The sequence below is a fragment of the Electrona antarctica genome (assembly GCF_951216825.1).
Source record: "Electrona antarctica genome assembly, chromosome: 20".
Classification (NCBI taxonomy): domain Eukaryota; kingdom Metazoa; phylum Chordata; class Actinopteri; order Myctophiformes; family Myctophidae; genus Electrona; species Electrona antarctica.
Genome location: NC_136801.1, coordinates 32501747 through 32529735, shown reverse-complemented (window position 1 = coordinate 32529735; position 27989 = coordinate 32501747). Strand labels below are relative to the sequence as shown.

The following is a 27989-nucleotide window of genomic DNA, read 5'->3' as shown; positions in this document are numbered from 1 at the left end:
ACAACTAAGGAATTCTAGATCAAGGGTAACCAAATATTTTAGGCAGCGACCCCCCCAAAATAATCGTATATACCACAATAATAACTTTGCATAATACAATTGATTGCAGATGACAATAATGTTAATATTGTCCACCAGATTCGGTCTGGTTTATTAACCAGGCTACACCAGCAGTGGTTCCCTTCTATGGAGACACAAATAGTCTCCTTTGTGTCTCCATAGGGAGCATAGCTATCACATTATTGGCTTAGGAATGTGACAAAGACAAACAATATCCATGAATTCAAATCTCCACGCGGTGAGTAATCGTAAAAAAAAAGTTATTGAGGGTGAACTATCACTTGTGATTATGTTTTTAATCTTTTTTATTAGATTTTTGTATTTTGTATTTGTATTTTTTATGTATTTCATAAAGTTTCATAAAGGAATATTTTACATTGCTGACCTGTTTTCCAAGTTTTCTTTCTATTTCTATCATGTTGACCTTTAATAAAAAATAAAAATAAATCATGGCAGTTTGTACCAATTTCAACCGCTTTTTAAAATTATTTATTTATTTTCCTTTTTTTTCTTACGACCGTAAACCAAGTCCCCAGAACGGCTGACCGACGTTGAAGCCGCCGAGCCTACTGGTCAAAGCTGGACCTGCAGTCGGGCCCCTGCATTCAGCACAAGGTAACCCCACCCCCCACCCCACGCAGCTGGGGTTCAACATTGACCGCTCCTTTCCACTTCCACACATTTTCCAACCAAATTCTTCCTTGGCAAATGTAGAGCGTTCTTCCGGGTGCTTCAAAACGCCACCGAGCAACTTCCATTGAAATGAATAGCGGGGAGAGTGGGGCTGTCGCTCCTGGTCCGCTCTCTATCCTTTATAACGCTATGCTGTAAACCCGTAATGTGACGATAAAGCTGAGTTTGGAAGGTCAAAGTTCAGAGGTCAGAATTCAAAGGCACAGCTGGTCTGGTGGTGACACCTGAAGAAAGCAGAGACAGTCACAACACAATTAAAGTCGTCATAATCATTTCCATGTAAATAAATAGTGGAAATAGCATATCTACAAGCTCAAAGCGTGTCTCACAAGTCTGAAAGTTATTACATGTGCACGTTATCTGTCATATATGCCCTGTGCACAATTATTTGAGTAACAATTAATCGTCAGGTAAAATGTCATAGCCCTACATAGGTTAAATAAATGGTGGAATTGTTGGCGATACTGTGGAAAGTAGAGTGAGTCCACCTTAGCCTGGCTAATAAGCCAGACTAATATCACACAACACTGTCGCGGTATATCAGTCTGGGCTGGCTCCACTTGGATTTCATTTCCCGGGGAACATTTTCTCTTTGACGCAATTGGTCAGAGCTACTGTCAGTCAAAAGTCTCAAGCATTGAACGTCACTGTACCAAAGCCCGCCCATATTGCATACCGTGTCCCGATTGGTCCGACCTGTTCTCGATTGTAGGAAAGAGGCGTGCTACTGAGCCTCGCCAGACCGAAATCCGCTGGTAGGCAACTTTTTTTTGCCAACGGCTGATTCGGTCTGGTTTATTAACCAGGCTAAGTCCACCTACCAGCGGTTGAGTAACACTAGAAGTGTATTGTTGGATGGATGAAGACTGGACGACCAGACGCTGAAATGGACTGTACTGGACCAGGAGCCTGGAACGATCAAACGGTCCTTATCAGTATTGATTGATTGATTAATTCACTCATTCATTCATTGTATTGACCAAGGAAAGCATAGTGTACATGGCCATATAAAAGTGTAGAGGATTAGTCAAGGCACATAGTTTTAGTCGACAAAATTAAAACTAATACACGTTAATATGTGACTGTACATGCAAGTGTTAATTTAATATGTGATGCTCTCTCCTCCACTCTGAGATAATAAAATAATCGGGGAAAAGATGTGTCCTGGTGGAGTTAAAGGATATTTAGGGCGCAATCAAAATTGCGCTGGACAACTTTCCCTGACAATTAAGAGCACTGGACAAAAGACATTTTACATTCTTCTTTTCCTTACGGCTTTTCCCTTCAGGGGTCGCCACAGCGAATCATCTGCCTCCTCCATCTCACCCCGTCCTCTGCCTCCTCTTCTCTCACACCAACTAACTTCATGTCCTCTTTCACTACATCCATAAATATTCTCTTTGGTCTATCCTCTAGGCCTCGTTCCAACCTCAACATCCTTCTACCGATATACGCACCATCCTCGTACGTGTCCAAACCATCTAAGTCTGGCCTCTCTGGCTTTATCTCCAAAACATCTGACATGCGCTGTCCCTCTGATGTACTCGTTCCTGATCCTATCCAACCTCAACATTTTAGTCTCTGCTACCTCCAGCTCTGCTTCCTGTCTTTTCCTCAGTGCGACTGTCTCTAAACCATACAATATAGCTGCTGGTCTCACCACCGTCTTGCACACCTTCCCTTTCATTATTGCTGATACTTTGCTATCACACATCACACCGGACACTTTTCTCCACCATTCCTGCTTGCACTCCACACTCTCCATTGCTCTGAAATGTTGGCCCGGATCAAATGATGGTGTATAAAGAACCTACCACCAGTGGTTGGTGGTCAGTGGATCCAGGCTCTTTGGGGGACAGTGGGGCAGAGTATGTCGGTCCATGTGATGAACTAGGATGAGCTGAAGTGGAAGGTTGAGTGGTGTCCTGGAACTGAACCAAGGACATGTTGAAATGACATGAAAACACAGAGCTAGTTGCCTTACATCCCATAGGCTGGAGGGACAGGAGCCTGTAGGGCTGGGCAATATGACTTCCAATCAATATCACAAATATTTCAAACTTTTTTTTCGTCGATTATGATGAAAGAAAAACATTTATTTTATTTTATTTTCAAATACAATTGTGAAAATAAGAAGCTGTTTTTTGCAAGTCACCATTGTTCAACAAAATATAAGTGGTTAATCAGACTAACCAATTTAGTTGATTATTTAAAAACAAAAACAACGTTTTTACAAGTTTAAATTCTATGCTTCCCGAATATTCGATAAACCTACATGAGCAAGTTTAACCCATTTTGGGCGGGAACCCCTTTTGGTGTTAGCATTATGTTATGCTTTAGCTATTGAAAAATAGCAGATCTACAAGCTCATAGCGCGCCACCAAGTGGCGCGCTACGAGCTTGTAGGTCTGCTATTTTTGAAAAATAGAAGAACCACTGACATAGCTTTTTCAGAAAACTGTCAGGATGTAGAAGACATTTTTAGAATCTGATCTCAGGTCAAAATGGGTAATTGCTTGGTTCTAATATTGGTTTTGATATGCCGGTATTAGGTTTTTTTCTTGCTACTTACATTATTGAAAGATACAGCTCCTCCTGCTGCTGCTTCACTGAGCGGAGCACAGTTGTTCCTCCTGCTTTTGTTCTTGTGCTTCCTCACACACACACAGCAGACCACCAGCACCAATAACAGGCCCACGGCAACGCAAATACCGATGTAAGTCTCATTAGAAGTTCCTGTAAGAACAACAAGAAGATCAGGTCAATGTTACGAGAGGAATACAGTTAAGGCATTTATCAGGTGCTCTTATCAGTGGCGTATCCAGGAATTACGTTTTGGGCAGGCAAGATCATGTGTTAATTGTCGTCTCCCCGCACACAATCGTAGCACTAAAGTTTTCAAAGAGATATACCTGCCAGACGAGTAGGATACAAAGGCTGAAAGGCATGCATTTACATTCCAATGGGTGATTGAGGGTCGCGCTCTACCGCAACGGCCAATCAGCTGTCCATTAATAGTTCTCAGGTCTTGTTTTTGTCTTTTTTTTTCTCATTGTATGGATTTTGGCCAGGCCAGAAATGGAGCTGGACAGGCGGACGCCTGCCCTCGCCTTATTATAGATACGCCTCTGGCTCTTATCCAGAGACTTACAATGCAAGGTAAGCATAATACATCAAATGCAGAGAGTGTGCAGTCGTAGTGCCTCTGTAAACTAGGATCACAGGTAAACCTAGTGTCTGTCTAAATAACATGGAATAATAGCCACGTGTGTGGGGGACATGATGTTAGCCACTTAAGCCAGACAAGTAAAAAACTAATCTACCACAAGTTGGACTGATATCACATTGCGTGGATGAAATTAACTTGATTGATTTTGTGCAACATGGTTCAAAATGTTTGACTCTACCAACCAACAGTTAAGGACCAACAAGTACCAGCATCACTCACCTTCAGGTGTGTCCAGCTCCACCACCAGAGCCAGGTTGCCCTGCTGGTCTCTGATCTGAAGGAGACCAGCGTCAGACGGCTGCACGTCTGTGATCCTGATATGAAGATGCGTGGTGGACCTCGACATTGACATTCTACCGTCAAACACCCACTCCCAATCAGTCACCATCTCGCCTCTCATCATCAGCACCCTCTCTGCGCCTCCGGAATGTGGGGTGAAGGTCATTCCCACCAGCACATCAGGGACCATTTCGAAGGTGAGGAGGAACTCCTCGCCATTTAATTTGTCAAAATATTCGTATATCGCTGTATACGAAAAAAGAGAAACAAGAGATTATGTATTACAATAACTTCAAAATACAATAATTTCACAGTGGATAAAAAAGTCAAGATGAAACGCATAAAGATTCTGTACACACCGAGAGCATTTATTTTGTATGATTATTTGACATCTTGAAAACAAACGGTGAAACTCGGAATAATTGAAATAAACACAAATCTTGTATGGGGGTCCCTGGCACCGATATTTACTTCTGCGCTGCTTACGGAACTCGCCTATCGGCTCATTCCTGCAGCAACGTGAAAACAACATGAAAACGTTTGAGAACCACTGGTCAAATCTCATCACACCGCCAGTGTGAATAAAAGGACCGCTATTTGTTACTGAATCCTAACCTTCAACTACTATCTTTCTTCTGAAAGCAAATTCCCCGTTCTTGTCCCTGAACGTGTAGTAGCCACTGTGCTCAGACTGTGTGATGTTCTCAATCATCCACTTGTTGCCCACCAGCCTTCCCATGCGTCCCACAACGCCTTTTGGGTTGCCGGTGCGATTCCACAGTAGCACCGCTGGCTCATCTGAGTACCATTGACGGGCGAAGTAGAGGGCATACGCATAGTGTGAGATGCTTGATGAAATGCTGTAGGTGTCTCCATAATGTACTTCCACTTCTTCTGCACAATCTACACACACATACGCACGCACGCACGCATGCACGCACGCATGCATGCACACGCACACACACACACACACACACACACACACACACACACACACACACACACACACACACACACACACACACACACACACACACACACACACACACACACACACACACACACACACACACACACACACACACACACACACACGGGGAGGGGGGGAATGTGATTGGTACCCAAAATATAATATATAAGTGTCAGAGTTTGAGGCTAATTAATTTAACATGATTCCAAATATTGTTAATTAATATTTACAATTTGAGTTTGCATGATTCCACTTAGGTAACTTTATGCACTCAAGTGGTAAACATCAAATGTTTATAATTGTGAAACACTCCATATTTAGCACAATGCAATGTGTCTCATCAGATTGTGGATGTATTATTTTCGGCACTTTTTGACAAAAAGGCTTAAAACAGGCACAGCTGTATGTATGAAATATTATTTTATAATAAACTATAATGTCCCTGGAATAGAAGCGTCCAGCAGCCTCACCTTCGATCTCCAGTGTCAGGACGTCTGTCAAGATGCCGTCCATAAGGACAGAAAACCTTCCGTCATCTTTCTCCGTCACTTCGTGTACTATGAATTTGTAATTAGTGAAATTGTAGTGTGGGTCCAACAACTGCATGGGGGACAACACAAACACATATGGAAGAAGGTCCCAGGTTCAATTCCCAGCTCCGGCAATGTGTAGAGGTGTCCCTGAGCAAGAGACTTAACCCATTTAGACCTGAGGACGATTCTACAAATGCCTTCTAAATCCTGAGAGTTTTCTGAAAAACCCATGTTTCTATGTCAGTCGTTGTCAAACATTTTTATGTCAAGGACCTCCAAAAATATAAGTAATTGGCCGCCGACCCCAATCTGAAAGTATGTTGTTCCAGTGACCCTCCAGAAGCAAAGATTTCAGTTAAAAATGTTCGCTCTGAAAGAATATTAGATTTGCGCCACATTTTCACTATTTTCCAAAAATAGCAGACCTACAAGCTCGTAGCGCGGCACCAAGCTTGTAGATCTGCTATTTTTCAATAGCTAAAGTATAACATAATGAACACCAAAAGGGGTTCCCAACTTCCCATACAGAATGGGTTAACCCCTAACTGTGGATGAAATCGGTCTAATAATAAGTATAATTATCTTAGGATCTATCACCATATAAACGTAGGTTGTGCATTGTGCAATGTGCATTTCAAGTGACAACAACATAGGAGGGCTGGCCTCAGAAATCTCTCACAATGATGGAAAGCAAATCGTTGCCAATTGGATTGAATGAATATCTGAAAATTCAGATATGTTACTCACCACTCCGTTTTCAGACACCTGTATCCTCTGGCTGCCAGGTCGACTTGGAGTGAAGAACATGGTCAGATTGTCGGCGAGGATGTACCCCATGATCCTACGATTGTAGGGGTAACCCATGTGAGACCAGCCCGTGGTAAGAACACTCCCATAGCATATAAGTATTGTTGTTCCATATGAGACTTAGAAACAAGAGACATGTCAAAGGTCAGATAAGTGATTAAACTATATGATCATAACAGGTCATTTAATAAATTACAAAAGATATATACATTACAATAAAAAACAAATGACAAGTGCTCCACTATCTTTCCCTACTATACTAGAGAAATTGTACCTTCTATAGGGGAACCATTTTTAATAGCATGCTTTATTGCTTTAGTCTGCTGCTTAAAGGACCTCAGATTGGTTTTCAGTTTGACACTCTTTTCTTTTTTCTTTTTCAGGGCTGTTTCACTGTAGCTCATATGCAAGTAAATACTCCCTTGGCAACTTTACATTCAAAAATAGGAATAGCCAATTTGCTGGCTCTGGTGAAAAAAACGGTGAACTTCCCTTACCGGAGTAAAGAAATTCTTATAAAATAATATGGGGATGGACTACACCAAATATGATCTTTAGGGCACGGTCACGTCGCACTTTCATTCTACAAATAAGGGCAGATTCTGCCAATGCATTTCAATGGGAATGGAGCAGTTTGCTGCCATTTGCGGATTTCTGGAAAATAAATGAAAAGAGAAGAAAAAAAGCATTGGCAGAATCCGCCCTTATAGGTAGAATATAAATGTTCTTCTGAGACAATCTGGGAACCCATCGGCAAAAAAAGGAAAAAGATCTGTCTTGAGAGATTCATTCTGAGCTCTGTAGTTGTTTTTGAGGAGTTTGTAGGCTTGATTGATTGATATATTTATTAACAGTTTGCAGAATTACAGTAGACTTCAAGCACAAACTCAATACAAAGACTGTTAACTGTGAGTGGACAACCCAATTAAGCATTACACTTGTTTACAAGAGGGTCCACCTTGTTCAATTCATCAAAACAGGCCCTCAAATAAAGATCGTAACATGCAAAATGAAAATGGTACAATATAAGGGATTTGGCCACCACTATAGTTTAGTCTTCCTATCTAAGAATGTCAGTGGCAAAAACTTGTCAAACACCTTATTACTCAATACCGTGCTTGCTTCTAAGTGACCCTACAAAATATAACCGAGCCCAGACTCCTCATAATATCGTAATGTATTATTATTAATCAAATAGAAGATTTGGGAATATACATGTCGTGTCATGCCTGATTTATACTTTCATTATTACTGTGATTGACATGCTACTGTAATTACATTGTCATAGAGTGAAGTGAAGTGATACCAAATTATGTGCCTTCCTCTTTGTAATGAAGTATCAATGAGACAAATTAAGAATAATGTGATCGTTTATAATGAGTTCATTATGCATCTTGAGGTGTTTCGTGAATCGTGACTTAATTCCAGCATGAATGCATTCAGAGACCACTTGATGTCTTGTACCTATACGTGTTGTGAATCTTGTGATTATTTTCGAAAACGTTTCTATCATTCTATAATGAATTGCAGGAGTGTCCTCCAAAACTGTTACCTGGTTTGACCTCGGACGATTCCTCCTCCTCCACGACCACCACTGTTTCTATATGTACCTGGACTGCGGATTAGTAAAGTTCAGAGCTGCTCATTAAAATTAGGAAGCGAAATTAACTGAAATGTGATTTTATTGTTGTATGTAGCTGAAAACAAACTACTTAGGCTACTTACCACCAGCAAAACAACTCAGAATCACGAGCAAAAAATAGAAAAAACGCAACATTGTCGTACATAGGCTGGATAGAGACAATAATAAGCTCCAAATGAGTTCATTTTACTTCATAAACAAAAATCGAAAAGATTTTCTGACAAAACATTTTCAGGCAGCTGACCCCTCTCTGACCAATCCAGGCAGAAACACGTAAACAAACCTCCACGCTCCACCCCCCACTTCCTGGTCAAGGAAATATACTAGACATCACATGTAGTGTTTGCTGCTGGACACTAGGTGGCGTCCAAAAATCAGTTTTCAGTTCGGGGTTCACTCATTAAAACGACACTCAAAACACATGTCCTGAACACAGTTGGAATACAGATATTATATTGGTAGGCTAATATGGAAATGATTTACCATATATAAATACATGTATTATTACTAATACTTAGTGAATGAAGTCAATAATCATGCAAAAAAAATCTCCTATTGCCTACTTTGTTCCAGCCCTCCAGTTCTGACTGTCAATCTTTCTCCTGACAAGCGTGATAATCACTCACCAGAACGTGATAATTCACATTAAATATATTTCATATATTTTTAATATATGAAATATGTCAAAGTTCATCAATATACAGTAGGCCTATAAGCATAATCTACAAGTGCTTATAGTGATATAAACAACCGGTTAAATACAGTATGTATGTACACCTTGGCAAGCCTATTGAATAGTTTGAGTTTTTACACTAGATCAGTATCAAATATGAGTTAAACTATTTAGTTGTCCGTACAACTGAGGTACGAGCAGCGAATTATATATAAAATACATACAAAACGAGGTGCAAATAACAGTTCTGGCACGTGGATATATATATATATACACATACATACATCATGTATATATATATATACATGATATATATATAATTTATTTTTTACAAGGTGATTTAAAAAAAAATCTTCTAAATCTTAACATTCTTCTAAAAAACATATGTTGCTATATCAGTGGTTCTCAAACTTTTTGATGTCAAGGACCCCCCAAATGATATGTATTTATTTGGCCATCGACCAAAAGTAGAAAATGTTCTATTAAAAAAATATATTGAAATATTTGCAAGGATTCTCACGACTTTTCAAAAATAGGCATGGCACAAAGCCATGCGCTATGAGCTTGTCTATCTGCTATTTTTAAATAGCCAACCAATGTGCTGTATTTATCACAAAAACAGAAAATGACAGATGCTTTCCCGGTCTTAATGGACCAAAGGCTTTCATAGTTGTCTTTTCTCTCTCTCTCTCTCTCTCTCTCTCTCTCTCTCTCTCTCTCTCTCTCTCTCTCTCTCTCTCTCTCTCTTGGTGGTCGTTTTCAGGACATCCCGATTCCGACCAGCAGCGCAATGAGGAAAGTGAGGTTCCCGAGAGAAAACAGCCCCAACACCATCAAATACCAGCTGTCCTGCAAAGAGCACAAATGAATACAAGAGTATTAGAACTTTGGAAATGCCGTTTTAACCCAAAATTTCTAAAACTTGTGAAAATACACGATCTGAAAGCTTGTTGATCGCAGTGCTGAATCAACCCCTCCGAAGGCCCTGGCGCTACACCAAATCAAAAGGCCCCATCGTGCGCGTGCATGTGATTTGCATGCGCGTAACACAATCAAGAACGACAATTTTTTGCGTTTGCGCGCCCAGCGAATGAACGCGCATGCATTCAGCGCACTGCCAGGTGCCACCGTGCCAGCACTATCGCCGCTGCTCCCATAAAGTTATAAGGTTGCTCCCCGACGCTGGATCTGCTATTTTTTTGTTTCCTCCCACAGAGCGGTTATACGAAACTGTTGGACGACCAAAAAACACTAGCTGGGGTTCCTGTGTTGCGTTTAGGGCTGTGAATCTTTGGGTGTCCCACGATTCGATTCAATTCCGATTCTTGGGGTCACGATTCGATTCAAAACCAAGAAAACGATTCTCTATTCAAAATGATTCTCGATTCAATACATAGGATTTCATCACAATCTACTCCAGCCAACTGAAGTGACTATACTCAATACTACAGTAACTTGAAAATGACTGAAGACATGATGTTTACTGTGATTAGGGGGAGCTTACATTTCATATCACAAACATGTAGTGAAAACTCCTGTAACTCGATTTTTGGAAATTATGAATCGATTTTGAATCGTTCATAACGGGAATCGCGATTCTAATTCGGGTTTTTTTACACCCCTAGTTGCGTTACATTAAAATCGGTGACCTATGAATTCTAACCGATCTACTGTACAGTCAGGCTCCGTTGTTGTGTTTGGGTCTTACCTTTGCAGAGTCACTTTCTTCTGTATCTAGAGAGGAAACAGAAGAGTCAAACGTGCTATAGAAACTGCATTTCTGAAATTGTTTAGTCACTTAATAACATGAAATGAGTTGGCTCTGTATTTGGTCCACTCTCTTCATCCTAACATTTATTCAAAATAGATGATCTTTAAGCTCACAAAGCACTGTAAACCCACGTGTTGGCAAGTTGTCGATCGGCTATTTTTTACCAAATGTTTGCCCCCAGAATAGGAAATTTAGGGTTCAGGTTTTGGTGTAATGCATTTTAATGTGGTGTAATCCATCTTTATCCAGTTTGTGCTGGTGTTTCAGGAGTGTTAAGTTTTAATTAGAAAAATATATATATATAATTAATACTTTATCCATATTCAATTAATTAATTAAAATGTGAATACATTATTTTTATTAAATTAGAAACTAAATGCCTCAAACTGGAGACACAGTAAGCTGTATGGTTCAAGTTTTCCCATTCATTATTTTGTTTTTTCTTTACCTCTGTACCTGCATGTTACTGCTGTCATGGTTACCGTAGTGTGTTTACCTTTGTGCAGCCACCTGCTGTGAAGGTCAAACAGGATGTAGAATAAAACCTCCCAGGCCACGAACCCGCCCATCACCTTCATCAGCCATTTGTCCTCTGTGCCGTCAATCATCTTGAGGCCTGTGAATATGGCTGCCACTGTGTGATGAAATATATGTGAGAGAGAGAGAGAGAGAGAGAGAGAGAGAGAGAGAGAGAGAGAGAGAGAGAGAGAGAGAGAGAGAGAAGAGAGAGATAAAGAGAGAGAGAGAGAGAGAGAGAGATTAGTGATGGCTAGATAGATGGATAGATATAGATTGATCTATCTATGATTGTTTTGACCAGAAAGAGAAGTAGAAGAGAGTGAATGGAACTACCATCATGTTTGTGTTTTTTTTTGTATACTACATTGTTTTAGTTTGGTCGTTGTGGTACGGTTAAAAAGCCTGTAATACATATGCAATTACACCAATTGAACACCATTTCAACCTATCTTCATGTAACTGATCCTCACTAATAGCCATGATATAATTGTGAACAAATCATAATAATCAGAAACCCACCTACCAGTGACATCATCGTCAGATTTATTTTGTATTATTTATTACGCGAGAACAATGGCTTTCAGGAATATCTGCAGGAACAGAAAGCCTGCAGTTTCTATTAGCTTGGATTCCCCAAGTTTCTGACCTGTCCACAGCCCTCCTCTGAGACAGATGTGTCATGGCCTTAATAAAATATTATTGGGTTGAGGGAACATACAGTAAGGCTGACCCCATCCCTACTCACTGGTTCTAACTCTCTGGTAAATATAAAGTAAATACATAAAATACTGAGGTGTCACATAAATGATTAATAGCAACAGTTCCTTACCCGCCAAGCCTTTGATTGCTACTGCATTCAGAGAATGATACCAGTTAAACAGAAACCTCCTGGTGAAGAAAATTAAGAAATATTAAGCATATTAACGCACGCACGCACGCACGCACGCACGCATGCACACAACCATTCAAATAACACAGCAAATTACTGAGTCAACTCTGACAGTGTACAAATGGAACTAAATAATCTGTACACTTTTTGTTTTGTTTTGTTTTGTTAATAACTAATAACTATATTGTGATAGTAACCATTGTTACAGAGTGTTTGTTCAGTAACAGGGGTCTCCCTGTCTCTTCAGCTCTTTAGTAAACCGAATTAGGTTGCCAATTTCATCCAATCAGGAGAGAAAACCCCACAACTATAACGTATCATCTTAAATTGATATAGTGTTCTAGTTCCAATTTTTGGCTGTTTTATTTAATTACATTTTTTTGAATCCATACTTACAGGTGATGGTGTGGAGTGCAGCGGAACACGGCCACAGCAGGCTGCATCAAACATAGAATCATCACAAGACACCCCAAGACTGGATGAGCCCCCTGCAAACAATACAGAACAGTTTTTACTCCACAACAATTATTTGAAAAAGCAACAAATTACTTTTTGATTTAGATCATTAATATTATTACAAAACGTATATTAACCAATTAAGTACTATTTTATACTTGGGTATGTGTATACAGCCAATCTACAAGCTCACAATGTGAGAGTCAAGTACAGAGAGAAAAACAAAAACAGTACGATGAACAATCTGCAAATTTAACTCAGTGAAATTTAATATCAGTGAATATTTCATATCAAGCTATATTAATTTGGTCCACGCAGGCTGAATCTTGCATTCACGGTGAAACATCGACCTCGTTGAAAATGTGTGGATGTTCTCACGGCACGTCGACACAAACAGCAGTTCAAATTAGTTGCACAAGGTGTTTGTTGCGACCACAGGTCGCATTTACTATTAAATCGTACATTTTTGTCCGTCAGTCAGTGTATAACTCAGAAATCCCCCATATATGGGGGATTTCTGATGTCTCGTGACATCACGTGACATCATCAGGGATTGAGATGTCATAGTAAATGTGACCTGCTGTCGCAGTTAAGCCCATATATGGAGATCCCCGATGTCATCAATATTGGCCAGCAACTCTACATCTGATCTCAAACCTCAAACCCTTAGATCTCCATATATGGATATATGTCAGAACCCGTTTTACTTATACCTGTCCATTCAAACTCTAGACAGGCCTGCCCCAAAGTTATTAGTGCAGCCGCGCCCTGCAGCCGGCGAAAACTAGAGTTCTCAACAGGCCCGGAAATTAAGGCCCGGCGCTCATCAAACCCTGTACACTCAAGACGCCGCCCCTGCTACCACCCTTAGATCTCCATATATGGAGCTGACCGGTTCTGACATTCCATATGTTGATCTGACCTCATCAAACCCTGTACACTCAATACATGCTCCTTATATGGCCAGTACAGAATTCCTTCCATGTTGATCTGACCCCCCATGCCAAAGTGCGAGTGCTCGCCCAGCAGTCTGCCGTCAACAAGGCGGATACGTGCACGTGACCTCGCCCTCAGGCGTCTTACTGGTTATAAGCTTTTATGTGCATATTACTGCACTGTGAAAGGCCTGGTGTGTGTAAATCATGTACATGGTGTGTAAGTCAGACCACTAACCCCACTCCAGCCCCGGACATGAGAGAACACGATGATGAAGGCGATGCTGGTGGCTACCACGGTCAATATCATCAAACCCACATGAACCTGGACACACACACACACACACACACACACACACACACACACACACACACACACACACACACACACACACACACACACACACACACACACAAGTATAATCGTAATGAGTTACAAAATGTCAAAACAAAGAAAGTGTGACATTCCAAAAACATCAAATTATTTTTTGTATGGAAATCAATTGTTGTGCAAGTGTCTCACTGCCACAACAGTAGTGGAAATAACTGATCTACAAGCTGTATACTGTACAAGGTTTCCACCCGACAGGTACAAATTATATTTGATAATATGCCACATTCCTCGGGCCTTGCATGAAGTGATGATGTAAAACTCTGAGGTCTCACCAGGAACCAGACATCTTTGTCCCAGCAGCCCTGTCCCTTGGCCACGCCCTTCAGATACCTGGCAAACAGCATCCCCAGTGTCCCTGTGGTCATCCACGCTATCAGCATCAACGCTCCTGGAACACCAGCACAAACTGGATTAAGGTCAAGTTTAGTCGCTTCTATGCCACCAAAGAGCGTTTCAGCCGTAAGCCCTTATTTTGAAGAGCCACCAGCTGATTTTGTGAACCGGAAGTAACAATCATTCATTCCGGGGCATAGATACTTTCGCTTTCATCAGAAGCGCTAATATAGTACTGCGAGGTCGCAGGGATCTTTTATTGAGCTCCTAAAACATTGATGTTCTGTATGATCACAAGGTTCAAGGTTCAAGTTTATTTAGTGTCCCCGAAGGGCAAATAGGCCTATCTCACAGCCCGCTTTCCACGCCCACTTCCGGTAAATAGTGGTGTCTTTAACATTAGCATTTACACGTTTTTTTCTTTTCTAATGTAAAAATGTGACAGACCAATATTATTATGAAGCAAACAAGATGGTAAATCAGCTCGAACAGATAGAACAAACCTTACCTTGAGAAAACAAAAGTTGTACACTTAAATGACCTCTGTTAACATGTAGCGTCTATGGAGTGACGTCACGCTATCACCACTAACCCCGAAAGGGGGCGTATTAAGGGGGGCGGGGAAATTCTGTGAGATAGGCTTATTGGGTTGCAGCATAGACGTACATTAAACAATGAGACAAGTACACATAAACAACAGTTCACATAGCAGATCATACCAAAGTACAAAGGTGCACATAACCAATAAAGTGCAGGCGTTAAAGTGCTATGCCATAGTCATAAAAGTGCGAGTGCATAGGCATTAGGCACGAGACAAATAAAGTAAGTAAAAAGTATGAAGGTAAGTACGTAAAAGTGCTTATCATAAGTTATCTCCTAGATCTACCCACAGCAGCATTTAGTGTGCAGATAGAGACAGGGACAAAGGAATGTTTGTGCCTGTTTTTTGTGGCACAAGGGGCTCGCAAGCGAAGGCCGGATGGGAGAAGGATGTACTCTCCATGTAGAGGGTGAGCAGCATCAGATCGGATACACAGGGCTTTGTTAAGCACCTGTTTCTTAAAGATCTGATCTAGGCTGTTCATTTGTGAACCGATTATTTTAGAGGCAACTTTTACAATTGTCCCTAGGGAGTTCTTGTCTCTGATGCAGAGATTACCATACCAACAGATAATCGAGAAAGAAATGACGGACTCGATGTAGGCACTGTAGAACAGTTTCATCAGAGTCTTGTCGACATTGAACTTAGCCAATTTCCTTAGACAGTACAAGCGTTGTTGACCTTTTTTATACATTACATCAGTATTTAGGTCAAATTTCAGCTTGTCGTCAATAGTTGTGCCTAGATATTTGTAACTGGGTACAATATCTACAGTCTGTCCATTGACAACACTCTTCTGGGGGGATTGTGGGGAACGTCTAAAATCTATGCATAGCTCTTTTGTTTTAGAGACATTAAGCTGCAAGAAAGCATTGTCACACCAGGATAGAAAGTCGTCTACCACTTGCCCGTGACAGTTCTCATCGTTATCAAGCAGGCTGACGATGAGCGAGTCGTCAGCGTACTTAATGATGAATCTGTTGTGGAAATGGCTAACACAATCGTTGGTATAAAGAATGTAAAGAAAGGCAGATAAAACACAACCCTGGGGCGAGCCGGTAGAAGATGTCAGGAAGCTAGACAGTATCTCGTTAACCCTTACACGTTGAGATCTGTTAGTTAAGAAGTCAAGAATCCAGCCTGCCAGACAAGGATCTATACCAAATGAGTTAACCAGTTTATCAACCAAGACATGGGGCTGTATGGTATTGAATGCTGAGGAAAAATCAATAAAGAGCAGCCTGGCATGGGTTTTACTACCTTCAAGGTGTTTGTGCAAGAGGTTAAGTAAGGTGGCAAGTGCATCTTGAACACCTCATCTGAGCTTCAATTCTGAGGAAAACTGCGCTATAGATCGTCGCTAAAGGTAGTGTGGACGAAGGGAAAATATTCAATGACGTCGCGCAACGCGGAAGCACAGCGTTTTCAGTCAGGTGACGGAGATGCCAAGAACTGGTAAAAATTATAATACGATGCTGGATGCATTATAAACTAATAACTCGTCCAATGTCGTTCTAGGCGATATGTGACTTTTATTAACCCATTCTGGACGGGAACCCCTTTTGGTGTTTTAACTACGCATTATGTTATACTTTAGCTATTGAAAAATAGCAGATCTACAAGCTCATAGCGCGCCACTGAGTGGCGCGCTACGAGCTCGTAGGTCTGCTATTTTTTTTAAATCGTAAAAATGCGGCACAAATCTTTGAATATATTATTCTTTCAGAGCGAACGTTTTTTTTATTTCGACGTCAGGCCTAAATGCATTACACTGAATTACAACAGATTTAGTTGTATTTAAAGTTTTTCCTCCCAATGTAGTTTATGTAAATGCATATATTTATAATATGTACAGTATATCTATAAACTCTACAGTATGTTACAGGATCATAATGATCATAATATCTCCCAGATTGAATAATGATCATAGTGTGAGAACAATATTTCTGTCAAAGTTAAAAAATGTAATGCATATAGTATGGGCATGATTGTCAGTACATACTGGACTGAGATAACAAAACCAGAACTAATCTGAGGCTGATGTAACTGTGAGCATAGTTTAACAAAAACGTCAGATTGTGATTCTTAAGACGGAGGTTAAAGCCCTCTTGCCCACCGAGGATGGCGCGACAGCAGTAAAGATTGCTAATCCTTCACCCAGCAGTAATAAACCTTAGGCAATAAGTGCAAACTTGTGAGGGTCATGACATGCATGACAACAACATGCATCACATGGCATATAAGATAACACATGTGCACACTAATCGCTCCCATGGGGATTCATTAACATCAGGGTTTGTATAGAGTGTTTACAGTAGTACTGTACACACCTGTGTTCATGTATCTATCTGTGTCTAATCTGTAACTCAGAGACTGTACAAATATAATTAAATATAGCTTGTTCCAGCATCAAATTTATAGTGTTCCAGGTCCAATGTTGTATGCAGTTTTTTGTTTGTTTTGTGAATGTGTTTTTTTTTTTTTGTGATTAAATTGGTATCCTGACATGACAGCCATGGGTCTGACATTGTATTTCTGTTTACTAAAGAGCTGGCGAGATAGGGAGGGAGACCACCTTGGAGTGTGTGTACACGTGACGTCAGCAAAACATGCGAGGGAATAGTGCTCGGTGTGTACCATAGAGTATATAAAAGGATAGAGACTGAACTGGCGCGAAGCTCCGCCCCCCCCCAGCTATTCATGTCAGTGGAAGTTGCTCAGTGGCGTTTTGAAGCACCCGGAAGACTGCCGGAAGTACGCATCTGACCACCAAATTATGGTGGTCAAATGCGGAAGTGCAACCAAGCGCTCAATGTTAAAGCCCAGCTGCACGGGGTTTCCCGGTCATGAATCCACGGGTCCGCCTGTAGTCCCTCCTCCTACCACTAGGGCCCAGTGCTTCAACGTTGAATAGCCTCACTGGCCCCTTGGTGTGTACTCACCATGTGCTTTGATGATGTTGGGCGGCCATGCAGCTTTGTCAACAAGCTGAGGATGTGAAATGTCCACCTTGGTGTCACTGATGAAGGTGCTGCTGTGGATTCTGATCTGACCTGTCCAGTGAAGAACAATGAAGACGAAGATTGTTTTTTTTGTTCTGCTCTTCCCAGCACTAAGACCACCACCAATAATTGCAGTTAGCCTACCGTCAAGGCTGGGCCCGTGGACCATCATGATATAGTAGGGCGTATTGAAGCCGCTGGTCCTCTGAGTGGAGATGGGGTTCATGGAGGTGAAGGAGCAGCTGATCACCCCGTCCTTCATCCAGCCCCTCACGTCCGTGACGTTCCCCTGGTGAAGGTGGAAAATAATACTTGTGTTGTGTTGGAAACAATGGCTTACGTGATGATTCATCAGCTCTCATTGCCAGGGATATTGGGTTGTCAATATCCAGCAATGTTATGTCAAGAACTAAGAATTAAGACATTTATTTTTAACAAGGCATTTGGCCAGTTGGACCATTAGTTGCCCGGTGTACTTTTAATCCTTTTAGCAGTATACCATGAAATGCATGAATTGTGCTAATTTTAGTCCTTTTATTTACTCACTTATTCTTCTTCTCTTGTTGTAGCACTTTGAGATTTGCTTCAAATGTAAAGTGCGTTATAAATAAAATTTATTATTATTAGTATTATTAAGAACCCCCCAGGTTGTGATGTATTTGACCACGGACCAAAATAAAGGTAGTGGGTCGCACACACCAAGACTGCAGTTCAAATAGTTTATTTCATATTTGAACTAAGGACAAACGTTTCGGCTATCCAGCCTTCATCAGTGTGAAGAGTATATGAATATGTAAGAGTAATTTGACCACGGACCTCCCCCATCTAAAAATATTGTGTGAGCTTGTAGAACTTCAGATTCATTCTCAACACTTTAACATGAGTGTGTGAAGGTTTTGGCGTACCAGAGGAAGAGTGTGCGGTGTCTTTCTTCCTGTTGAGAAGGCATGTTGCACCTGGACCATTCCACTGCTGTTAACAACACAGATATAGATGTCATCATTACCCTAGAGAGAGAGGAGAAAAGATAGACCACTTGATGTGTGTGAATGAATACATACTTAACCCATTTTGACCTGAGATCAGATTCTAAAAATCTTCTACATCCTGACAGTTTTCTGAAAAAGCTATGTTTCTATGTCAGTCGTTCTTCGATTTTTCAAAAATAGCAGACCTACAAGCTTGTAGCGCGCCACTCGGTGGCGCGCTATGAGCTTGTAGATCTGCTATTTTTCAATAGCTAAAGCATAACATAATGCTAATACCAAAAGGGGTTCCCGCCAAAAATGGGTTAAAGAGGAAGTGCCACAATTTTTGTATTTTTCCAGTTTTTCATATGTCTATGAGGTGACAGTACTTCATTAGACACCCTGGAGTCGTTTTTTATGTGCAATGGTGTATTAACTTTGTATTTAGGGTTTCTTCCTGGAGGCTGAACCCTTGACAGTCAAACGGGCCAATGAAATAAACAGTAATATAGTGACATCACACTATCAGCCCCTCCCCCTTTATCATACGACTACAGCTGTGGGTGCGGCTTTAGTCCAGGTGGATCATCACCCATCAGAACCCACCAGGCAAACCAGGCATACTTAATGAACTGGTGGGCGTGCCCACATAAAAACAACATTTTAACAAATACTGTGCACTTTTATGAAAACATTATACCTCCTTATATAACAATAAGACCTGATGATCATGTTTTAGGGTGGGAAAAAAATCACGGCACTCCATCTTTAACTTCACACACTGTACGCACACACATGGCCTATAGATGATATCATTACCCTGGACAAACACCAGAAAAGGCAGGTGACTAAATTCAAGGTATTTAGTGTTACAGTAGCCTCGATACCCAGGCTTTCGTGTTACAGTATCAGTCTTGTGTACATGCAGGTACACTAGTAAGTAAGACTAAACGTGTTTTGTCTGTGTTCTCGAACATTGAGATACATTGGGACACCCATGTTACTGAACAGTCAGCAATGATTGATTTCAGAATATATAGCTATTTTGTGAGATAGCTATTTCTGTCTGTCTGTCTGTCTGTCTGTCTGTCTGTCTGTCTGTCTGTCTACATATGCCATACTTATTGGAACAGTGACATTGTCTACATACATAATTTATGCCATACTTATTGGGACAGTGACATTGTCTGTCTACATATGCCATACTTATTGGGACAGTGACATTGTCTGTCTACATATGCCATACTTATTGGGACAGTGACATTGTGTTTACCATCATCTGGTCGTCTGAGAACCCGAAGGCCACGTATCCCGTTGAGGGACCGGTCACCTCAAACTGGACGGCAGGCTGGCTGCCAGGCCTCATCAGAGCCGACATGAAGTAACAGCTGCTGCTGCTCACTGCCGGGTCACAGTCCAAAGGCTCGCTGAAACACACCTTACTGACACCGCAGCCTGCACTGGAGATGAGGCTCTGGGGGAGCATAAGGAGAGCAGAGACACTATAGATCAGGGGTGGGCAACTGGCGGCCTGGGGGCCACATGCGGCCCCCACCTTCACTTAATGTGGCCCTCAGGTTAATGTCAGAATACTGATATAATATTGGTTTCAGCTGTTACAATTCCACAACATGCAAACATGACCCGCTGTAATTACTTCAGTCTAAATTAGTAGCTCATTGCGCAACACAAGTGTAATTAAAGGCATTTGAAATGACATAAACATGTTAATTTTCAGGATTCCAATTCAAAAATAGCAAAAATTCAAGATTTCAATTCGAATATAGCAAAAATAGCCGATCTACAAGCTCAAAACGCGTCGCAGCGCAGCGCGTTTTGAGCTTGTAGATCGGCTATTTTTGCTACGACAGTAATATATGGCCCTAGGGAGTGAGTGTGGAAATATAGTGGCCCTCTCCATCGTCAAAGTTGCCCTGCTATAGATGATGGTCTGTGTCTCACATAACCAGACGATCAGCTATCTATTTCTATATATAGATGGAGATCTATATATTGAAATTGTATTTCCTTTAGAGGATAGCCCCTTGAGATGTATCATCTCGTTTTAGAGGGGGTCCTCGGGCACAACACAATGAATACAGTACATACAAAACAATACATTAAATATGTCGACACAGAACAATACACTTACAACATCAACAAAACATAGAAGCTCTCCAAACCACTCAAACACTACATCAAGACCAGAAGCAACTGCACTGAAACACCTAACAAAATACTAATAATAGTGATACTAATAATGAAAATAATAATAACATCTGGAATACATTTAGATCCATTGTATGGCCTTCTTGGATTGCTGACTAACGGCAAAGGCAAGCGGTGACAGGGCTATGCCAACTGTGTGTGTGTGTGTGTGTGTGTGTGTGTGTGTGTGTGTGTGTGTGTGTGTGTGTGTGTGTGTGTGTGTGTGTGTGTGTGTGTGTGTGTTGTTTTTTAGGACACAGCAACACGCCTTTACCACATACTCTAAATGACTTCCAAATTAGGAAGCACAACGTGCTCCCTCGTTCACATTGGTTCTGCAATACAATATTTTTTTTTCTTTTTTTTTATAATCTTGTTACCACACACCTCTAGCCCACAGAATTACAACATCAGCAGATTCATCATAAGTCTGGCTATGCAAGACTAGTTTAAAGGTGATCTTCACTGTTACATCTAACAGGTTAGTGGCTTTGAGTTAAGGCTCATACATAGTCTGGATTTTCGGTGGTTAGGTGACCACCGAAATACAACATGACGTCACGAGCCGCGGTGAAGAGCAAACCACCGCCACCGCTCCAGCCCTTCTCTCTGTTTTTACTCACCACCGATCAACGTTATTTCAGCTCCGGTGGTCAGCTCACCACCGGAACGGTGGTCACCTCACCACCGAAAATCCAGACTATGAATAGGCCTTTAGCCTGGCTAAAGCCAGACCGAATCAGCCGTTGGCAAGAACAAATTAGTCTGGCTTATTCGCCAGGCTAGCTTTGAGTACCTTGCAAAGCACTACACCAGTGTTCCCATCTACCATATACCAGTGGTTCTCATACTTTTATACTCATACTAATTACTAATAATTATATTTTAATTGGGGATTCAGTGTACTGAAAGTACTACAGTCTAGTAGTAGTACCGGCTATTTTCGCTAAATGTTTGCTCTCTCTTAGGACTTGAGTAATATCTGACAATTATTTTAATTTAATAAATTAGTTGATTACTTTTTAATGGTCAAAAGTAATCAATAGATAACTTGTATATACACTTATACTGTTCAGTATGTTGGTTTGATTACTGTTGGGTGAGTGAGAAGTACTCCACCAATGGCTTTAGGTCACTGAATAGAGACATTTCCCACACAATTGTCCTATTCCTACTGATGTAAGGTATATCTAAGGTTCACAGTCATTGGTTGTCTTAAAACCAGAGGTTCAAAAAGCTTTTCGGCTCCAGACCCAAAAGAAAAATCTGTTGTCTCCCCAGCAGGACCCAAACGTACAAGAACACATTATATAAATCAGGGGTTCTCAACTGATTGTGAACGAGGGACCATGCACCACACAGCTTAGTGCTTTTGTAACACTTGCTATGCACCCCATGTGCACACTGTTTCTCAACCAATGGTACTACTAATAATTTCCTAATAATATTGACTCATCCAGACTATCTGGTGCACTTCCCCCTCTTGAGATTCTAACTCCCCTTTTTTGTTGAATTTCATAACCTCCATCATAGGTCACCAGGTCATTCAGTTCACAGCTGTTTCTCAACTAGTAGAAAGAAAATTACAAAAAATCAACCAATCCTACATTACTAAATGCATGGTCAGGGACCACATGCAATACCTTCACGGACCACCAGTGGTTCACATGTCCGTGACCCAAACTGGGGTCACAGACCCTTTATACATTTGGGAAACACTGCTTCACATGACTTACTGCGGGCGTCTTAGTGGTGGACGGGGAGGAGCTGGTGTTGACGTTAACGGTGGACACAGCTGTGGTTGAGGAGTCATTATTGTAAGACGGTGTAGTAAACACACTGTCGTTACTGTATGACGGAGTGCTCACGCTGATTGTACTGTTGTTGTACGACAGTGAAGGACTTCTGACTCCTACCCAATACGTACTGTAGCTCCGCACGAACGTCGCACTGCAGGAAAAGAGGCGCAGAATGTTATGGAAGTATTTCTAGCGCTAGTATTAAGAATAGGCATGCAGCCATTCACTCAACTCACACAGCACACACACTCCCTGGATGCCAACGATGAACCCCACATTTTCCAGAACGGCCTGTTATAGCGCCACCAGGAGGCCGATCCTGTTAATCATCCAATTGCCATCCAAGGCATAAGAAGAAAGGGCACCCTTTTCACAATGGCCCATTATAGCGCCACCAGGAGGCCTGGCCTGGTGGAGATTTGGTAAATCCAAGATTTTCTTTTTCTTTTAATTTTTAATTATTTTAATTAGTATATTACTATTCATTTTGTATCAATGCTCTCCTGTATTTTCTTCTCATTTTTAGACTCACCCTCTACTGTTTGCATCACGACTCAAATTGTGATTTAATTGCAATTTAAATTGTCACCAGTTTGATTTTAATCGATTTATGATCTATAATTAAGAATATAACATATTGTCATGGTTGAGTGGAAACCTCTTTCATTTTTTACTGTATTCTTCGCCGATAATGACATGTCCACCATAGCGATGCTAGGTTGAAAGTGGTTGAAGGCCTATTCGTACTTCACTTTTAGGTGATAAGGTGACCACCAAAAACTACAATATGACGTCACTCCGTGGTGGTTACCGCTCACCCAAACACATCTCTCTGTTTTTACCACCATTTCAGTGGTCACCTTATCACCTAAACCTAGAGTATGAATAGGCCTTATAAGTGTGTCTGTGGGTTCCATAAAAATCAATGAAAAGTTGGATCCATTCCCTGAAAAGTAACAGCGTTGGACATGCAAGGTTTCCAACTCAATGCAGCGAAGATATAATAACATACAAATGGCATAAATAACAAATCAATCATGGAAACAGAAAAGCATGCCATTTTACAGTTATCGTTTGTAATTACCTGAACTGAATGGGTTTGGGTTGTACTGAGGCTGCTGCTGTCCATATGACTCGTACCGACGTCTTGTGACCCTTCGATGTGTGTGATGCTGCCGAATTCTGCAAGAAAACACAAGAGACTTCCGTAAGTGTTGGACACAGCTCCGTACGACCAAACCAAAATGTCTGCAAGCATTCATACACTCCAGAAGATTCTTTGTGATTTAGTAACCTACTTTGCTCCCCGTGTCTCCTGCGTGCAAAACAGACACGTACATTAAATTTAGACCAGTCTTTACCTTAAAAGGCTATAACGCTATTTCCAGTTTTAGCTTCCTAAGATGATCTTAGGAAGCTAAAACTGGAAAAATAGTGATCTTAGTAAGATCTACAAGCTTGTAGATCGGCTATTTTAGCCGATAACCAATTGTACGTGCTTTGCTACTGAAAAGAAGTAGCAGGGGCGAGGGGTGAGACATGGCCAAAGCATTTCCGGGGGTCCCCAGCCAACATCGTTGAGAACCCCTGCACTATTGTAACACATTTTGCTAGGGGACCCTCTGGAACAGATGAAATTTAAAGATTTAAAGATGAAATTACCTACCTAGGTTCCATCCTGGAGGCTAATCTTTCCGGTGATAAAATGGCCACCAACGTAATCAAAAAAGTCAACCAAAGAACAAGATTCCTTTACAGGATCTCCTCACTGGTCGACAAAAACACCTTGAAGACCTTAACAGGAGCCCTTGTACAAGGCTTCTTTGACTATGCATGCACCTCCTGGTACCACAGCACCTCAAAGGCCCTTAAAACTAGGCTCCAGACCTCCCAAAACAAACTGGTCAGGCTCCTACTTGGCCTCACCCCCCGAACCCACCTCACCCCTGCCCACTTTGACAGACTGGCATGGCTTAGGGTCGGCGACAGAGTACAGCATCTTGCAATGGGTCTGGTCCACAAGATTCGATACTCCACCAAGATACCCATGTACCTGTGTAGATACTTCCTTAATGTTAACGAAGTCCACACCCACAACACCAGAGGGAGTGCAACGAATCATGTTCAACCCAGATTCGGCACAAACAAGGGACTAAATTCTTTTCGCTCCTATGCCACCAAAATGTGGAACGCCCTACCAACAGTCATTAAGACATGCAAATCCCTTGACTCCTTCAAAACCGCTCTCAAAGGGCACCTACGGATGGCTGCAATTCGAAACTGGCCCCCGTAAAATCTGAATCCCCCCCCACCGCCCCCCCCCCTTTTTCCCTCACTATATGTTTCTTTTCCCTTTTTACCTCCATTATGATGAATCTGTTCTTTGTCTATATAGAAGTGTCTATTTGTACGTCTCTAAATGTTTTGATGATTTGAACATGGTGGACCCTGTTGTAAACAAGTGTAATGCTTAATTGGGTCGTCCACTCACAGTTAACAGCCTTTGTATTGAGTTTGTGCTTGAAATGTACTGTAATTCTGCAAACTGTTAATAACATTTTCAATCAATCAATCAAACACCCTCACAGTCCCACTGGTGGGGTCCCCAGACCGCACGTTGATAACCACTGGGTGTGTCACTGTAGCTAAAAGAAAACTTGGGAGGTGAGGTTGAAAGTGGTCGTATAAGTGGGTGTAAACAATGAGCTGGCGACTCACAGGTGCTCCGTTACAGGTGAGAAGCTGTGCCAGGTGATCCTGATCCTCCACAGTGAAGGATCCCAGAGGAATGCCGTCTCCTCCCTCCTCTCTGGCTTGTAACATGAACCCCATGAATGGAGACGATGGATCCTGAGCCTGCAGCTGAACTGGAGGAACAACACAAACAAACTATAGTGTGTGTTCTTATAAGGAAAGTATTTCGTTCCGTCAGAAAACCGAAAGGAGATTAAAAGCTCAAAAGAGAAGAATGAGCAATGAAATAATGAATGAATGAATGAATTAACAATATTGATAAATAGTAGCGGTAATGTACATGCATGCTTATACTACAGTGTACACAGTCACACACTAATGGTCCAAAAATGATTAAATGTCTCCATTTGGCTCTAAATCCTATGGAGAGTAGCCTACAGGTGCCTAACTTTGATCAGAGGTGCTCCTAGCCCTGAAACATGACTGCCATGATAATCATCATGGCAGTCATGTTTCAGGGCTAAGGTGCTCCATATGTGCCCAGTGCCCTCAGTCCCTACGCTCATTACTTGAGTAAAGATGGAAAGAGATTCTTGCTAATCTGTGAATGTCTTTCCATCTTTACTCAAGTACGCTACTTCTGTAGCTGGGAGCTACAGAGTGAGTGAGCGACTGGGGACATATGGGGACATACATGGGGCGTATGGGGATAGTCTCTCACCAGTGATGCGGTCTCCATCCTGGTAGCTCAGCCTGTCTGCGGTGACGGTGAAAGGTGCGGGGTTCGTCTGCGCGCCACCGCCGGAGTGACCCGGGGTGAGGTCCCCGCAACTCCCGGTGACTGCACCCGAGCTGTAGCTCCAAACCACGGGGAGAGCAGCCAGGACGACAGCCGCTCCTACTACTATCAAGGAAGCAACGCGATCCATCTCGCAATCAATCCGTTGGATCAATAATGTTTCCTTAAACAATCTGAGCGCTCAGCGCAGTGAAGCCTGAAGCGTGGCAACAAAAAAAGTTTATTTGGAGGCGACAGAGCGCGCGTGACGCGCGACAACAAGGAAAGGTGACCTAGCGTTTAATTATGACGAGTTTTTATTATGTGTGTGAGAGAGAGAGAGAGAGATGGGAGGGGAGGACTTGGAGACCTGCTGCTCTGTTTATATTCTCGCACGCACGCACGCACACACATGCACACACACACACACACGTTCACAGATGGGTGGGTGGATTAGGCTAAAAATGTAAACCCTAGGGATCTTGGAGTCTAGATTTCCTGTGAAAAGTATTTTGGATAATTGAGACAGATTAAAGCAACAGTTTTCAGCAGTAGGCCTAGTAGTTTTTACTTGAGTAAAAGTGGCAATACAAAACTGATAACTCTGTTACAAGTAGGCTACAACTTTTGAGTGGGCCTATATACAAGTAGGCTATACAAGATAATTGGATTCAATATGAATGGTCCATTTCCAGATTTTTTTCCAAACGTACCTTGTAGATCTGCTACTTTTGCAAACGTTTGCAAAAGTAGCAGATCTACAAGCTCACAATGAGCTTGTAGATCTTCAAATAGTCTATGATAGTGCAAGTGCTAATAAAGGGGTTAATATAGCCTACTGTTTAGTAATAATCAAAATCTTTCAAGGAGTACGAGTACGTAGGCCTAAACACATACAACATAATATGTAGTTCTGAAAAAGTGGAAATACACCAAAAACCTAAAAAGTACCTCAAAGTTGCACGGATAGCCTAAAGTAGCTACTTGAGTATATCCGCTGCATTCCAGACATGATTTCCGAGCATTGAAGCTGACCTGACTCTGACATGATTAACATGCCAAGTTGCCAACCGTGACAGTGCATTTTTTGTATCCCCCCATAACAACAAATGGTGAGTCAGCACTTTTCCCAGTGGCTGTGAGTCACATGAGGTGTTTTGGAATGAGAGGAAATCTAGTGGAAATAACAACAGCACTAATTAATTCCTGGAAGCATCGCACGCGTGCGCGTGTGTGTCACACACATATTTGTGTACATGTATATGCCAGGGCCAAATGTCCCCACAAGTATAGTAGAAGTTGAGAAACAGCCATAGGGTGTGCAATTTTCCTGGTCCTTGGGAGTTTGGGAGAGTTAAGGATGAGAGGGATTAGGAAATTAAATTAAATTAAATGCCTAGCTCATGCATCAGATCTACAAGTTCAAAATGTGCCGCAGTGTCCCAGCCCACGTGGGTCCTATTATTGTAAGTTTCAAGGTGGTTTTGGGCTTGTGGATCTGCTATTGTTGACTTGACTTTAGGCATGTGGTTTAAAATGGCAACTAATAGTAAAAATGGCATTCATAAAATTGCCATCCTATAAAATGTTGATGTGCTCAATGCCTCACAAGTATAGTAATACTAGTGTGTGTGTGTGTGTGTTAGTGTTAGAGAGAGAGAGAGAGAGAGAGAGAGAGAGATAGCGTGCACGCATGTGCGTGAACGTGCATGTGTGTGCGCGTGCGCATGCGTTTATGCTTGTTGGAGGCTAGTCT

General features: G+C 41.6%; 2 protein-coding genes across 3 annotated transcripts; both read right to left on the bottom strand.

Moving 5' to 3' along the window:
* Positions 1-401: 401 nt before the first annotated feature.
* On the bottom strand, positions 402-9129 carry LOC306912978 (uncharacterized protein). Of its 2 annotated transcripts, XM_079489467.1 has the most exons (10): positions 8297-9129; positions 8124-8186; positions 6512-6690; positions 5702-5831; positions 4877-5164; positions 4202-4507; positions 3326-3489; positions 2568-2684; positions 1575-1662; positions 402-977 (listed from the first exon to the last, which is right to left on the bottom strand). In XM_079489467.1, the coding sequence occupies exons 1-9, from the start codon at positions 8346-8348 to the stop codon at positions 1591-1593; spliced, it is 1371 nt and encodes a 456-aa protein (XP_079345593.1). In that variant the 5' UTR covers positions 8349-9129; the 3' UTR covers positions 402-977; positions 1575-1590. The 2 variants fall into 2 exon arrangements, with proteins under 2 accessions (XP_079345593.1, XP_079345594.1); XM_079489468.1 differs by lacking the exon at positions 8124-8186.
* A 441-nt stretch (positions 9130-9570) lies between these two features.
* On the bottom strand, positions 9571-26526 carry LOC306913251 (putative ferric-chelate reductase 1). Its single transcript, XM_079489841.1, has 15 exons — positions 26177-26526; positions 25480-25628; positions 23846-23943; positions 22699-22912; positions 20028-20228; positions 18692-18793; positions 17931-18075; positions 17727-17837; positions 14123-14238; positions 13695-13781; positions 12462-12553; positions 12006-12064; positions 11154-11291; positions 10595-10620; positions 9571-9735 (listed from the first exon to the last, which is right to left on the bottom strand). Exons 1-15 carry the CDS (start codon positions 26382-26384, stop codon positions 9646-9648), a joined length of 1836 nt encoding a protein of 611 aa, XP_079345967.1. The 5' UTR covers positions 26385-26526; the 3' UTR covers positions 9571-9645.
* Positions 26527-27989: the final 1463 nt, after the last annotated feature.